The following is a 13,960-nucleotide window of genomic DNA, read 5'->3' on the forward strand; positions in this document are numbered from 1 at the left end:
GAGCATGGACAGAAAGGTTAGGGTTAGGCATATAGAAGGGGGGTTAGGGAGCATGGACAGGAAGGTTAGGGTTAGGCATATAGAAGGGGGGTTAGGGAGCATGGACAGGAAGGTTAGGCATATAGAAGGGGAGGTCAGGGTTAGGGAGCACGGACAGGAAGGTTAGGGTTAGGCATATAGAAGGGGAGGTCAGGGTTAGGGAGCACGGACAGGAAGGTTAGGGTTAGGCATATAGAAGGGGAGGTCAGGGTTAGGGTGCACGGACAGGAAGGTTAGGGTTAGGCATATAGAAGGGGAGGTTACGGTTAGGCACCCAGCGGGGAGGGTTAGGCAGCAGGGAAGGGAGGATTAGGGTTAAGCACCACCGGGGAGGGTTAGGGTGAGGGCAGGGAAAAGGTGAGGGTTAGGGGACTGAATGGAAGGCTGTTGGGATTATGATGGATTGGATGCCGCTGTTGGTATACTTACAGCCGGCATCCCGCCCATCAGCAAATCATACTGAACGAATATTCATAGTAGTACAGTGTATGCTAATTGCTAAATGATGTATATACTTTCCAGTGACCAGGTTACTCTGTAAGGTATTAGAAAAATGTCAGGTACAGTATATCCAAGGAGAGGTTGTTATCATGTAGTTATGTTCATACTGGTCATAGTCATATTTCCAGCTTCCCAATCTAGCTGTTCATTCAGATTAGACATGAAGACAATGAACTCTTCTTGTCAGTTGTAATAAATAGGATACACAGGGGTAGCGTATGGTATTTTATAATTTTACTAATGTTTTTCAAAAATATACACAGTTGTATCAACCTAACATGATTTATCACTGTTCCCCTGTACAGGAGAGGTAAATATCACTGTGAGGACAGAGGCTGTGGACACAAAAGAGATTTGCCAAAATGAGATCCCCGTTGTCCCTAAGCAAGGCAGCACTGACACAGTCACTAAGCCCTTACTTGTACAGGTCAGTATGCAATGTCTAATGCATCTAGTGTGTCTGTGCACCATAGGTGACCACAATACAGTGTGTTTATTACAAATGGTAGGAGTTTAAAAACACACACATTTTAAACAATTAGCACAACGTACTGTAATTCTGAATGGATTATTTTAGTTTGTTTCAAAAGTAGCAATGATAAAAACATTAAAAAGGATAAATATAGAAATAAAAGCAGCAAACCCATTAACAAATAAGTTGTGCTCACCACCCCCCCCCCCCCCCCCCCCCCAATAAATCACTGTTTCAGGAATATAATGATAAATCTTCATATTTACCATTTCACTTACTTTCTTTCTTTCTTTCTTTCTTTCTTTTTATTTTATTCTTCATTTTATTAATTTTATTTTATCATAATGAATAACACACTATGGGGTAAATTTACTAAGGTCCCGATTTTGACCGAGATGCCGTTTTTTCTTCAAAGTGTCATCTCGGTCATTTACTAAACTCAAATCACGGCAGTAATGAGGGCATTCGTATTTTTTTGGAAGTAGTTGTAAAAAAATACGAATGAATACACCATCGGTCAAAATACGCCAGCAAATTAGTAGAACTCGGTCATTTACTAAAAAGTGCAAATCTCAAAAGAGGAAAACACTGCCGTGAAAAATTACAAATCGCAAAAAAGTGCTAAAAAAAAGCAGACCTGCTTTTTTGATCCGTGATTTTATAGGCATGCACGGATCCATGAGATCCGTGCATGTCTATCAGTGGGAAGGGGTGGGAAAGTGTTTTTTTCCCCCCCAAAAAATGCGTGGGGTCCCCCCTCCTAAGCATAACCAGCCTCGGGCTCTTTGAGCCGATCCTGGTTGCAGAAATATGGGGGAAAAATTGACAGGGGTTCCCCCATATTTAAGCAACCAGCATCGGGCTCTGCGCCTGGTCCTGGTTCCAAAAATACGGGGGACAAAAAGAGTTGGGGTCCCCCGTATTTTTAAAACCAGCACCGGGCACCACTAGCTGGACAGATAATGCCACAGCCGGAGGTCACTTTTATATAGTGCCCTGTGGCTGTGGCATAAAAAATCCAACTAGTCACCCCTGGCCGGGGTACCCTGGGGGAGTGGGGACTCCTTCAATCAAGGGGTCCCCCCCCCCAGCCACCCAAGGGCCAGGGGTGAAGCCCGAGGCTGTCCCCCCCATCCAATGAATGGGGGGCTGATAGCCTTTGTTGAAAATGAAAAGATATTGTTTTTAGTAGCAGTACTACAAGTCCCAGCAAGCCTCCCCCGCATGCTGGTACTTGGAGAACCACAAGTACCAGCATGCGGCGGAAAAACGGGCCCGCTGGTACCTGTAGTACTATTACTAAAAAAATACCCAAAAAAAGACAAGACACACACACACCTTGAAAGTAAAGATTTATTACAGACATCCACACAAACATACATACATACTTACCTTATGTTCACACGCAGGTCGGTCCTCTTCTCCAGTAGAATCCAAGGGGTACCTGTTGAATAAATTATACTCACCAGATCCAGGATCCCAGGCTCCTCGGGGAATCCATTTGTAATCCAGGTACTTGATTAAAATAACAAAACGGAGACCCGAGCCACGAACTGAAAGGGGCCCCATGTTTTCACATGGGACTCCTTTCCCCGAATGCCAGAAACCCACTCTGACTTCTGTCTAAGTGGGTTTCTTCAGCCAATCAGGGAGCGCCACGTTGTAGCACTCTCCTGATCGGCTGTGTGTTCCGGTACTGAGTGACAGGCGGCACACGGCAGTGTTACAATGTAGCGCCTATGCACTCCATTGTAACCAATGGTGGGAACTTTCTGCCCTGCGGTTGACCTAAAGTGACGTCACCGCTGAGCAGAAAGTTCCCACCATTGGTTACAATGGAGCGCATAGGCGCTACATTGTAACACTGCCGTGTGCCGCCTGTCACTCAGTACAGGAGCACACAGCCGATCAGGAGAGTGCTACAACGTGGCACTCCCTGATTGGCTGAAGAAACCCACTTAGACAGAAGTCAGAGTGGGTTTCTGGCATTCAGGGAAAGGGGACCCATGTGCAAACATGGGTCCCCTTTCAGTGCGTGGTCAGGACTCCGTTTTTTTATTTTAATCAAGTACGTAGATTACAAATGGATGCTACGTGGAGCCTGGGACCCTGGATCTGGTGAGTATAATTTATTCAACAGGTACCCCATGGATTCTACTGGAGAAGAGGACCGACCTGCATGGGGCCATAGGTAAGTATGTATTTATGTTTGTGTGGATGTATGTAATAAATCTTTACTTTCAAGGTGTGTGTGTCTTGTCTTTTTTTGGGTATTTTTTTAGTAGTAGTACTACTACAGGTACCAGCGGGCCGGTTTTTCCGCCGCATGCTGGTACTTGTGGTTCTCCAAGTACCTGCATGCGGGGGAGGCTTGCTGGGACTTGTAGTACTGCTACTAAAAACAATATCTTATAATTTTCACAAAAAGCTATCAGCCCCCCATCCGCAGCCCATTGGATGGGGGGGGACAGCCTCGGGCTTCACCCCTGGCCCTTGGGTGGCTGGGGGGGGGACCCCTTGATTGAAGGGGTTCCCACTCCCCCAGGGTTCCCCGGCCAGGGGTGACTAGTTGGATTTTTGATGCCACGGCCGCAGGGCACTATATAAAAGTGACCCCCGGCTGTGGCATTATCTGTCCAGCTAGTGGAGCACGGTGCTGGTTTTAAAAATACGGGGGACCCCTACTCTTTTTGTCCCCTGTATTTTTGGAACCAGGGCCAGGCGCAGAGCCCGATGCTGGTTGCTTAAATATGGGGGAACCCCTGTCAATTTTTACCCCATATTTTTGCATCCAGGATCGGCTCAAAGAGCCCGAGGCTGGTTATGCTTAGGAGGGGGGACCCCACACATTTTTTTTTTTGTGAATTTACAGTGTTTCGTGAAAAAAAAAAAAAAAAAGAACCCCAGCACGGATCACACAGATCCGGCCGAGATTCTTTTTTAAAAAGTCGGCAGTGTTATGCTAATCACTGCCGTAAAAATGAAAAAAAAACAACACGAATGACATTGACATCGGAACAAAAGAAAAATCCGAATACGACAGCTTAGTAAATTAGTCGTAATAAATTCAAAAAGTTGCAGTTTTACACTTTCGATGTCATTCGTGATTGAACTTTGACCTTTTTCCGAAAATTACGAATGTTATTAAATATACCCCAATGAATTTAAAGGTATTATATAATTTGTAATATGACATTTTCTGATGATTATTTATAACTACTGTATCTGCTGTCTGTGGAAAATAAAGTACACTGAAATAAAAACTCTTATAGTAGCCATATTGTTCGAAGCCCTTAAGATGTTTTGGTTTTATTTGTTGGTGTCCTCAGCCTGGAGGTGTCCTGGAGGAAAAGTCTCACAGCTCTCTTCTTTGCATCCAAGAGGGAGAAGGTGAGGCTGCATCTTCTTCTCTTATTGTTTTCCCTAAATGCATAATTCATCCTAATAATATTGTTTACTTTCTGTGACATCATAATAATTTCATATTCCATATTTCTGTATTTCAAACACAAATGTTTTAATTGTGAATGCATCCCTAATGCTGAGTACACACTGGATGACATGAAACATGAATGATATCGTTGAACAATTTCCCTTGAACTTACCTGAGTCCTGGACAAACGATATAGGGCTTAATTCAGCTTGAGTTGCAAAACTACAACTCCGTTCTTTAGCATGCGGGGGCCACCCAGCACAGAGCAAGGCTGCCCCGCATGCCAGGACCTCCCCGCGAAAAAAATGCAAGCACATCGCTAAACAGCAATTCGCTCGCATCTTAAGGTTAACCCCCTGCCTTCGCAGCCTAGCTGTGAAGGCAGTCGCCGGGCAACCATATTTTAGGTCACAGAGGCTGCGAGTGGCATTACGGAGCCGCTGAGGTCTGCCCCGTAAACCGTTTCGACCCGCCTGCTGTTGTCCAGACCACACCTCCCCCAATGCCACCATTACACCCCTAAAACGCTGCCGCAACACCCCATTGTCACCCCACGCCGGGACTTAGATTGCGATCACTTGCGATTGCAATCTAAGTCCCCAAGCATGCGCAGAAGTGCATAAATCACCAAATAGCGATTTCTGCACTTCTACGTTCAGTGCTGAATCGGTCCTATAGTGCGTACACAATGAGCGATTTTACAAACGACCCAACACTAGGGTTTTCAGCTAATTTAAATACTGGGTAGGAATTTCACTGGGGTCGTTCATCATTCACTGGACGATATGCACCCTGTCGTTAGCGATGTAGCCTAAATTGACCTGCATAAACAGAGACGACAGAAGACCTCCTTAATAACCTGCAGGAGCGTGCATCATTGAAGATATAGGGGGTCATTTTGAGTTGATCTCTAGCTGCATTTGTTCGCAGCGCAGTGATCAGGCCAAAATACGGCAGTTCTGCGCATATGCGGCGCAATGCGCACGCGCGTCGTACGGGCACAACGAACTATGTAGTTTTGCACAGGGTCTAGCGAAGCATTTCAGTCGCACTGGTGGCCGCAGTGTGATTGACATGAAGAGGGCGTTTCTGGGTGTCGACTGACCGTTTTCAGGGAGTGTTCGGAAAAACGCAGGCGTGCCAGGAAAAACGCAGGCGTGGCTGCGCGAGCGCTGGGCGGATTTGTGACATCAAAACAGGAGCTGAACAGTCTGACGTGATCGCAAGCGCTGAGTAGGTTTTGAGCTACTCTGAAACTGCACAAAAAAACTTTGTAGCCGCTCTGCGATCCTTTTGTTCGCACTTCTGCAAAGCTAAAATACACTCCCAGTGGGCGGCGGCATAGCGTTTGCACGGCTGCTAAAAACTGCTAGCGACCAAACAACTCGGAATGACCACCATAGTGCGTACACACTGGACGATTTGACAAAAATGTATTCCGAAATGTCGTTATCTGCAATATCCTTCAAAAACTCGTCCAGTGTGTACCCATCTTCCTCCAATGTGTACCCAGCTTCTTCCAGTGTGTACCCATCTTCCTCCAGTGTGTACCCATCTTCCTCCAGTGTGTACCCAGCTTCCTCCAGTGTGTACCCAGTTTCCTCCAGTGTGTGTACCCATCTTCCTCCAGTGTGTACCCAGCTTCCTCCAGTGTGTACCCAGTTTCCTCCAGTGTGTACCCAGCTTCCTCCAGTGTGTACCCAGTTTCCTCCAGTGTGTACCCATCTTCCTCCAGTGTGTGCCCAGCTTCCTCCAGTGTGTACCCAGCTTCCTGCAGTGTGTACCCAGCTTCCTCCAGTGTGTACCCAGCTTCCTCCAATGTGTACCCAGCTTCCTCCAGTGTATACCCATCTTCCTCCAGTGTGTACCCAGTTTCCTCCAGTGTGTACCCAGCTTCCTCCAATGTGTACCCAGCTTCCTCCAGTGTGTACCCATCTTCCTCCAGTGTGTACCCATCTTCCTCCAGTGTGTACCCAGCTTCCTCCAGTGTGTACCCATCTTCCTCCAGTGTGTACCCAGCTTCCTGCAGTGTGTATCCAGCTTCCTCCAGTGTGTACCCAGCTTCCTCCAGTGTGTACCCAGCTTCCTCCAATGTGTACCCATCTTCCTCCAGTGTGTACCCATCTTCCTCCAGTGTGTACCCAGTTTCCTCCAGTGTGTACCCAGTTTCCTCCAGTGTGTACCCAGCTTCCTCCAATGTGTACCCAGCTTCCTCCAGTGTGTACCCATCTTCCTCCAGTGTGTACCCAGCTTCCTCCAGTGTGTACCCAGCTTCCTCCAGTGTGTACCCAGCTTCCTCCAATGTGTACCCAGCTTCCTCCAGTGTGTACCCATCTTCCTCCAGTGTGTACCCAGCTTCCTCCAGTGTGTACCCAGCTTCCTCCAGTGTGTACCCAGTTTCCTCCAGTGTGTACCCAGCTTCCTCCAGTGTGTACCCATCTTCCTCCAATGTGTACCCAGCTTCCTCCAGTGTGTACCCAGCTTCCTCCAGTGTGTACCCAGTTTCCTCCAGTGTGTACCCATCTTCCTCCAGTGTGTACCTAGTTTCCTCCAGTGTGTACCGAGCTTCCTCCAGTGTGTACCCAGCTTCCTCCAGTGTGTTGTGTACCCAGCTTCCTCCAGTGTGTACTTAGCTTCCTCCAGTGTGTACCCAGCTGAAGTGTTGACCTCTGACTTTTAAAAAAAAAAGTTATTTTTGGTCTTTCTATTGCAGGGAATTCAAAGACAGAGAAGATCTCTCTAGAGGTTCCTGATAACATTCTGGAGGATTCTGAGAGAGCCCATGTTACAGTGTTGGGTAAGAAACATGTGGTACAGTCAGATCTTTAACAAACTTCACCAACCTATTGTACCCTCATTAGTAATGGAATAATTCTCCAGCAATTTAAAAACTACTGAAAAAATATCTCTAGGAATTGACTCTCTCCCCTCACTTAACACTTTCTCAATATTCCAGACTTAATTAATGAGAGTATCTAGTCTGCCAACATTTTAAAATAATCTTTTAATTGTAGAAAATGTCAGACAAACATGCCACCTATTTATTACAAAATGTGTAGCCATGAGAAAATGTCTGGTACAGAGTCCATGTATATTAACAGCTTTAATACTTGTTCACGACTATTCCAAAGACACTGGCCTTGGTTTATACTTGGCTACACATGCTGTCATTTTGGAACTGAAGTCATGAACTAGGGACAATATTGCAACATGCATGGCATCAAAAGTGCTTGATTTACAGATAATCTGCTCTAAATAGATTAGTTATTATTTGACTTGTTAGTAAATGCATCCAAATCAATATCCGCATCTACGTGGTGCCATCTTCAGGCCACACTTATACCGCTTTCACATTGCAAATGCTGGGTCGTACCAGAGAATTGATAATGGGTCCATCCCTGGTGCAACCTGACATTGTACCCTTGTAAAGTGGCTTCCTGACCCAGCATATTACCAGGTCAGGTTGTCATCGGGGGCGGGTACCGCAGCGGCATCGGGGGCGGAGGTGGCGCTGGGAAATTAGATCTTCTTCCATCGACTCGTCATCCCGTTCACACTGCACCTGACCCGGTAATAACCCGGTAATAACCCTTCTTTATTCCCGGGTTGAATTATGGGGTCAGGTGACCTGGTAATTTGAGAGTGACCCTTTTGCACCGCACAGCGACCCATGTCGGCCCAGCAATATACCAGGTCGATACTGGGTTGTGCAGTGTGAAAGGGTTATAACAGACTACAGGGAAGCTGGAAGTGATTTTTTTTACCAAGCATTGAGCAGCCTGAATTTACTCTATTTGGTCACCTACATGTGTGCTAATTTTGACAATATATATAAATATCAAGCAGCATTGTGTGGCCACCATTACAAATACTAGTGAATTAAGGAATGTGTGAAAAAAAAAGTAACATTGTATTACCAGGTCCTATCAGCCTAAAGATAAGCTTAATGCCTTGGATGCAATTACGATGATTTGTGTGTATTTTTTTTCAGATACTTGCAACTCTATATACAGCTCACTGTGTATAGATGTGGCCCAGTGTATAAATATGTCAGTCATCATCATCAACTTGATGATGACTACCTAACCTTTTTAGAGGCTGGGAGCTGGGGATCAGCTGAAAGTTAAGTCACTCCTGGGGTGAAGTGTAGGGTGGAAGAAGGGGAGACTTAAAGGAGAGACCCCACGACCCAGGAAATGCTAGGTCCAAAATACGATTAGTAGATATAAATAAAAAAGTTGATGTAGTAAACGATTTTGTCTAAAATAGAAAAAAATATAAATTTGTATATGTTTTATTAAATTATACATTTTTACTCTATCCCCCAAGTACGCAGTCTTGGTGTAATCCTTGACTCCTCCCTCTCCTTCAAACCACACATTCAGCACCTCTCACAAACCTGTCATTTTCATCTCAAAAACATTTCCAGGATCAGACCTTTTCTCACCCAGGATGCCACTAAGATCATTACTCACTCACTGATTATTTCCAGACTGGACTACTGTAATCTCCTCCTGACTGGCCTCCCTGACAATTACCTCTCTCCACTCCAATCTATCCTCAATGCTGCTGCCCAGCTTATGTTCCTCACCAAACGCACTACGTCCACCTCCCCTCTCCTACAAGCCCTTCACTGGCTTCCCTTCCCTTTCAGAATCCAATTCAAACTTCTCACACTCACTTACAAAGCCCTCACCCACTCCTCTCCCATCTACATCTCTGATCTTACCTCCCTTTACACTCCCACCCGTCCTCTTCGCTCTGCTAATGTACCCCGACTCTCCTGTCTACTGATTCCTTCCTCCCACTCCTACCTCCAAGATTTTTCACGTGCTGCTCCCTTTCTCTGGAATTCTCTACCTCTCCCCCTCAGACTCTCCACCTCTCTACAAAACTTCAAACGGCTCTCAAGACCCACTTCTTCACCAAACCCAGCCAAATCTCATCCTAACCCTCTGTTCTACGCTCTCTATGTACCCCATCTGTGTCACCCCTGTCTGTCTACCCCTCCCCTTAGAATGTGAGCTCTCACGAGTAGGGCCCTCTTCCCTCATGTGCTCACCCTTTTCTTACTTTAATAATCTTTAACTGCACCAAATCCCGCAGTTTTTTGGCCACCTTGGAACTTATCTCTATGTCGTCTACTGGTGTAGTTATGCTTAGTTACCCTGTACTTGTCCTATATTGTCTTCAACTGTAAGTCGCTGTTTTCCGGTTTTGATTATGTGCACATGTACTCTGTAGTGGGGTGCTGCGGAACCCTTGTGGCGCCATATAAATAAAGGATAATAATAAATAATAATAATATTGTACAAGTATATTGGAGCAGTCATTGCTGAGATCACAAGCACTAAGTACCAGCTACATTACAGTTAGTGACACTTGGTGCGAACCCTCCCTCTAGTGCCAGTGATGTCAGTACCTGAGTGGTCCAACATCTACCGAGCATGTTGAGGAGAAACATTATTCAAAATTATATAATAAACTAGCATATCTTACCCGACTTTGGGCCTAATTCAGACCTAATCATTCGCTAGCTATTTTTTTCAGCGCTGAGATCAGATAGTCGCTGCCTATAGGGGAGTGTATTTTAGCTTTTCAAGTATGCGATCTCATATGCAGCCGAGCGGCACAAAAAAAGTTTTGTGCAGTTTCTGAGTTGCCCAGAACTTACTCAGCCGCTGTGATCACTTCAGCTTGTTTGGGGCCGGAATTGACATCAGACACCCGCCCTGCAAATGCATGGACACGCCTGCGTTTTTCCAACAACACCCAGAAAACGAGCAGATGCCACCCACAAACGCCTTCTTCCTGTCAATCTCCTTCTGAACAGCTGTGCGAACGGATTCCTCATTAAATCCATCGCTCAGCTACGATCCGCTTTGTACCCATGCAACGCACCTGTGCATTGCGGTGCATACGCATGCGCAGTTCTGACCTGATCGCAGCGCTGCCAAAAAAAACTAGCGTGTGATCCGGTCTTAATGACCCCCCTTGGCCAGGACAAGGAGTCTCTCTTCTCACTTCCCCCTACCCCCTACACTTACCCCAGTCACACTTTCCTGTGATCTCTTCTCTCTGTCCAACAACACAGTGGGAGCTGTTAGATGGGAAAACGGGGGCACTGCATTGTGCATGCACACTGCACATAACTGCCTCGGGACAAACCTTATATGATTATCATACTTATATTTAAATCTTTAGAACCACCAGAACATAGAGCAGATAATTGGTAATTGATACGTTTGGACACAAAAAAAAATGATAGCATTAGAATCCATCTTCTCCAATTTTTACGGTACAGTATTTCCTTTTTCAGTTACCTTGCATAATATCAGCTTTGTTTTGTTACCCTGCAGGGGATCTGATGGGCACAGCCATGGAGAACCTGGACCGTCTCTTGGCCATGCCATATGGCTGCGGAGAGCAGAACATGGTTCTGTTTGCCCCCAATATCTTTATTCTGCAGTATCTGGAGAAGACTCATCAACTGAACAATGAAATCAAGAGCAAAGCCATCAAGTTTCTTGAGAGCGGTGAGAGATGCTACACCTGCCTATTTCATATTATTTTTTAACTATTTATTTTATATATTTTTTTAATGATCACCTTTAATTTAAAATAAGCTTTTTAGCTATCTCTTAATACAGATAAGAAGTTGGTCTCCACTCTCCACAGCTTCATTGTTGCTGTCTATATAGTATGGTTGCTTGCATCTATAAAGGGTGGAGTGTTTGTGGTGCTCAAAGATCTTTATGTATTCCCATTATGTACTAAAAGCCTAGTGCAGGAGATTTCACAGAACTCTCCTGCAAAAGGCTAATTAGTGCTACAGACCACGCCCTCTATTATTATCAATGGGAACTGACCCCTGTGTAACAAAATCCAAAGAGCGATGCTTTATGGAGTTTGGCCTCAAAAGTTTACAATTTGCCATCCTCAGATGATGTAAACCACTTAATACCTACAGTATGGCTGCATTCTTGCAGGAGGTGGATCTTATGATCCCTCCCCCACAAACTCCATCCGACTTCGAAATCTGACCCTGTGTGTGTTTCCCAGGAAGATACAGTAAAAAGTGTGAAAGACTCCTCCTATAACCCTCGGAGGTTCAGATGTAGCCATGCTGATCTTGCTGGGATGGTGCATGCTGTAACTTGCAAGTATAGTGGTTATTGCTCCTTATGTCTCTGTGATTTAGACAGTACATAGAGGGGGGTATTTCTCTGACGTCCTAGTGGATGCTGGGGACTCCGTAAGGACCATGGGGAACAGCGGCTCCGCAGGAGACTGGGCACATCTAAGAAAGAATTAGGACTACCTGGTGTGCACTGGCTCCTCCCCCTATGACCCTCCTCCAGACCTCAGTTAGAATCCTGTGCCCGGCTCGAGCTGGATGCACACTAGGGGCTCTCCTGAGCTCCTAGAAAGAAAGTATATGTTAGGTTTTTTATTTTACAGTGAGACCTGCTGGCAACAGGCTCACTGCACCGAGGGACTAAGGGGAGAAGAAGCAAACCTACCTAACTGTGGGTAGTTTGGGCTTCTTAGGCTACTGGACACCATTAGCTCCAGAGGGATCGACCGCATGGAACCGTCCATTGATGTTCGGTCCCGGAGCCGCGCCGCCGGCCCCCTTACAGAGCCAGAAGCAAGAAGAGTCCGGAAAATCGGCGGCTGAAGACATCAGTCTTCTCCAAGGTAGCGCACAGCACTGCAGCTGTGCGCCATTGCTACTCATACACACTTCACACTGCGGTCACTGAGGGTGCAGGGCGCTAGGGGGGGGCGCCCTGAGCAGCAATAAATACACCTTGGCTGGCAAAATTATCACAATATATAGCCCCAGAGGCTATATATGTGATAATTACCCCTGCCAGAATACAGAAAATAGCGGGAGAAAAGTCAGCCGAAAAGGGGGCGGAGCTATCTCCCTCAGCACACTGGCGCCATTTCTCCCTCACAGCTCCGCTGGAAGGAAGCTCCCTGGCTCTCCCCTGCAGACTACACTACAGAAAGGGTAAAAAAGAGAGGGGGGGCACAAATTTAGGCGCAATATAAGTATACAGCAGCTATAAGGGGATATAATTTAGTTAATCCCTGTATTATATAGCGCTCTGGTGTGTGCTGGCATACTCTCCCTCTGTCTCCCCAAAGGGCTTTGTGGGGTCCTGTCTTCTATCAGAGCATTCCCTGTGTGTGTGCGGTGTGTCGGTACGGCTGTGTCGACATGTTTGATGAGGAGGCTGATGTGGAGGAGGAGCAGGTGCCTATAAATGTGTTGTCACCCCCTGCGGGGCAGACACCTGAGTGGATGGACTTGTGGAAGGAATTATGCAAAAGAGTCGACTCCTTACATAAAAAATTTGACGACATGCCAAATATGGGACAGCCGGCTTCTCAGCTCGTGCCTGCCCAGGCGTCTCAAACGCCATCCGGGGCTTTAAAGCGCCCGCTACCTCAGATGGCAGACACAGATGTCGACACGGATACTGATACCAGTGTCGACTACGATGACACAAATGTAATGTCCACTAGGGCCACTCGTTATATGATTGAGGCAATGAAAAATGTTTTACACATTTCTGATGTAACCCCAGGTACCACAAAAAAGGGTATTATGTTTGGGGAGAAAAAACTTCCAGTAGTTTTTCCCCCTTCTGAAGAATTAAATGATGTGTGTGAGGTAGCATGGGCTTCCCCCGATAGAAAATTGGTGATTTCAAAAAGATTACTAATGGCGTACCCTTTCCCGCCAGAGGATAGGTCACGTTGGGAAACACCACCTAGGGTGGATAAAGCGCTCACACGTTTGTCAAAAAAGGTGGCACTTCCGTCTCCGGATACGGCCGCCCTAAAGGAGCCTGCTGATAGAAAGCAGGAGGCTCTCCTGAAGGCTATATATACACACACTGGTGTTATACTGAGACCAGCTATTGCTTCAGCCTGGATGTGCAGTGCTGCAGCGGCGTGGTCGGAATCCCTGTCAGAAAACATTGACACCCTAGACAGGGACACTATATTGCTTAACATAGAGCATATTAAAGACGCGGTCTTTTACATAAGAGATGCACAGAGGGATATTTGCCGGCTGGCATCTCAAATCAGTGCGCTGTCCATTTCTGCCAGAAGAGGGTTATGGACCCGGCAGTGGACAGGAGATGCAGATTCTAAAAGGCACATGGAAGTTTTGCCTTACAAGGGTGAGGAGTTGTTTGGGGATGGTCTTTCGGACCTAGTGTCCACAGCAACGGCTGGGAAGTCAGCTTTCTTACCACATGTCCCCTCACAACCAAAGAAAGCACCGTATTATCAGGTGCAGTCCTTTCGTCCCCAAAAGAACAGGCGAGGTAGAGGCGCGTCCTTTCTGCCCAGAGGCAGAGGTAGAGGGAAAAAGCTGCAGCATTCAGACAGTTCCCAGGAACACAAGTCCTCCCCCGCTTCATCAGCTAAGTCCACCGCATGACGCTGGGGCTCAACAGGCGGTGCCAGGTACGGTGGGGGCCCGTCTCAAA

At 46.5% G+C, this 13,960-nt stretch overlaps 1 protein-coding gene across 7 annotated transcripts in view; it reads left to right on the forward strand.

Moving 5' to 3' along the window:
• Positions 1-13,960, forward strand: part of LOC135056670 (alpha-2-macroglobulin-like protein 1) — a 409,885-nt gene that overhangs the window by 269,217 nt on the left and 126,708 nt on the right. For all 7 annotated transcript variants that reach the window (XM_063962113.1, XM_063962120.1, XM_063962116.1 and 4 more), the window contains 4 exons: positions 846-967; positions 4,342-4,402; positions 7,159-7,242; positions 10,805-10,981. In XM_063962113.1, coding sequence (XP_063818183.1) covers positions 846-967; positions 4,342-4,402; positions 7,159-7,242; positions 10,805-10,981 — 444 coding nt within the window. The remainder of the gene's footprint in view (positions 1-845; positions 968-4,341; positions 4,403-7,158; positions 7,243-10,804; positions 10,982-13,960) is intronic.

The sequence above is a fragment of the Pseudophryne corroboree genome, chromosome 3 (genome assembly GCF_028390025.1).
Source record: "Pseudophryne corroboree isolate aPseCor3 chromosome 3, aPseCor3.hap2, whole genome shotgun sequence".
Lineage (NCBI taxonomy): Eukaryota > Metazoa > Chordata > Amphibia > Anura > Myobatrachidae > Pseudophryne > Pseudophryne corroboree.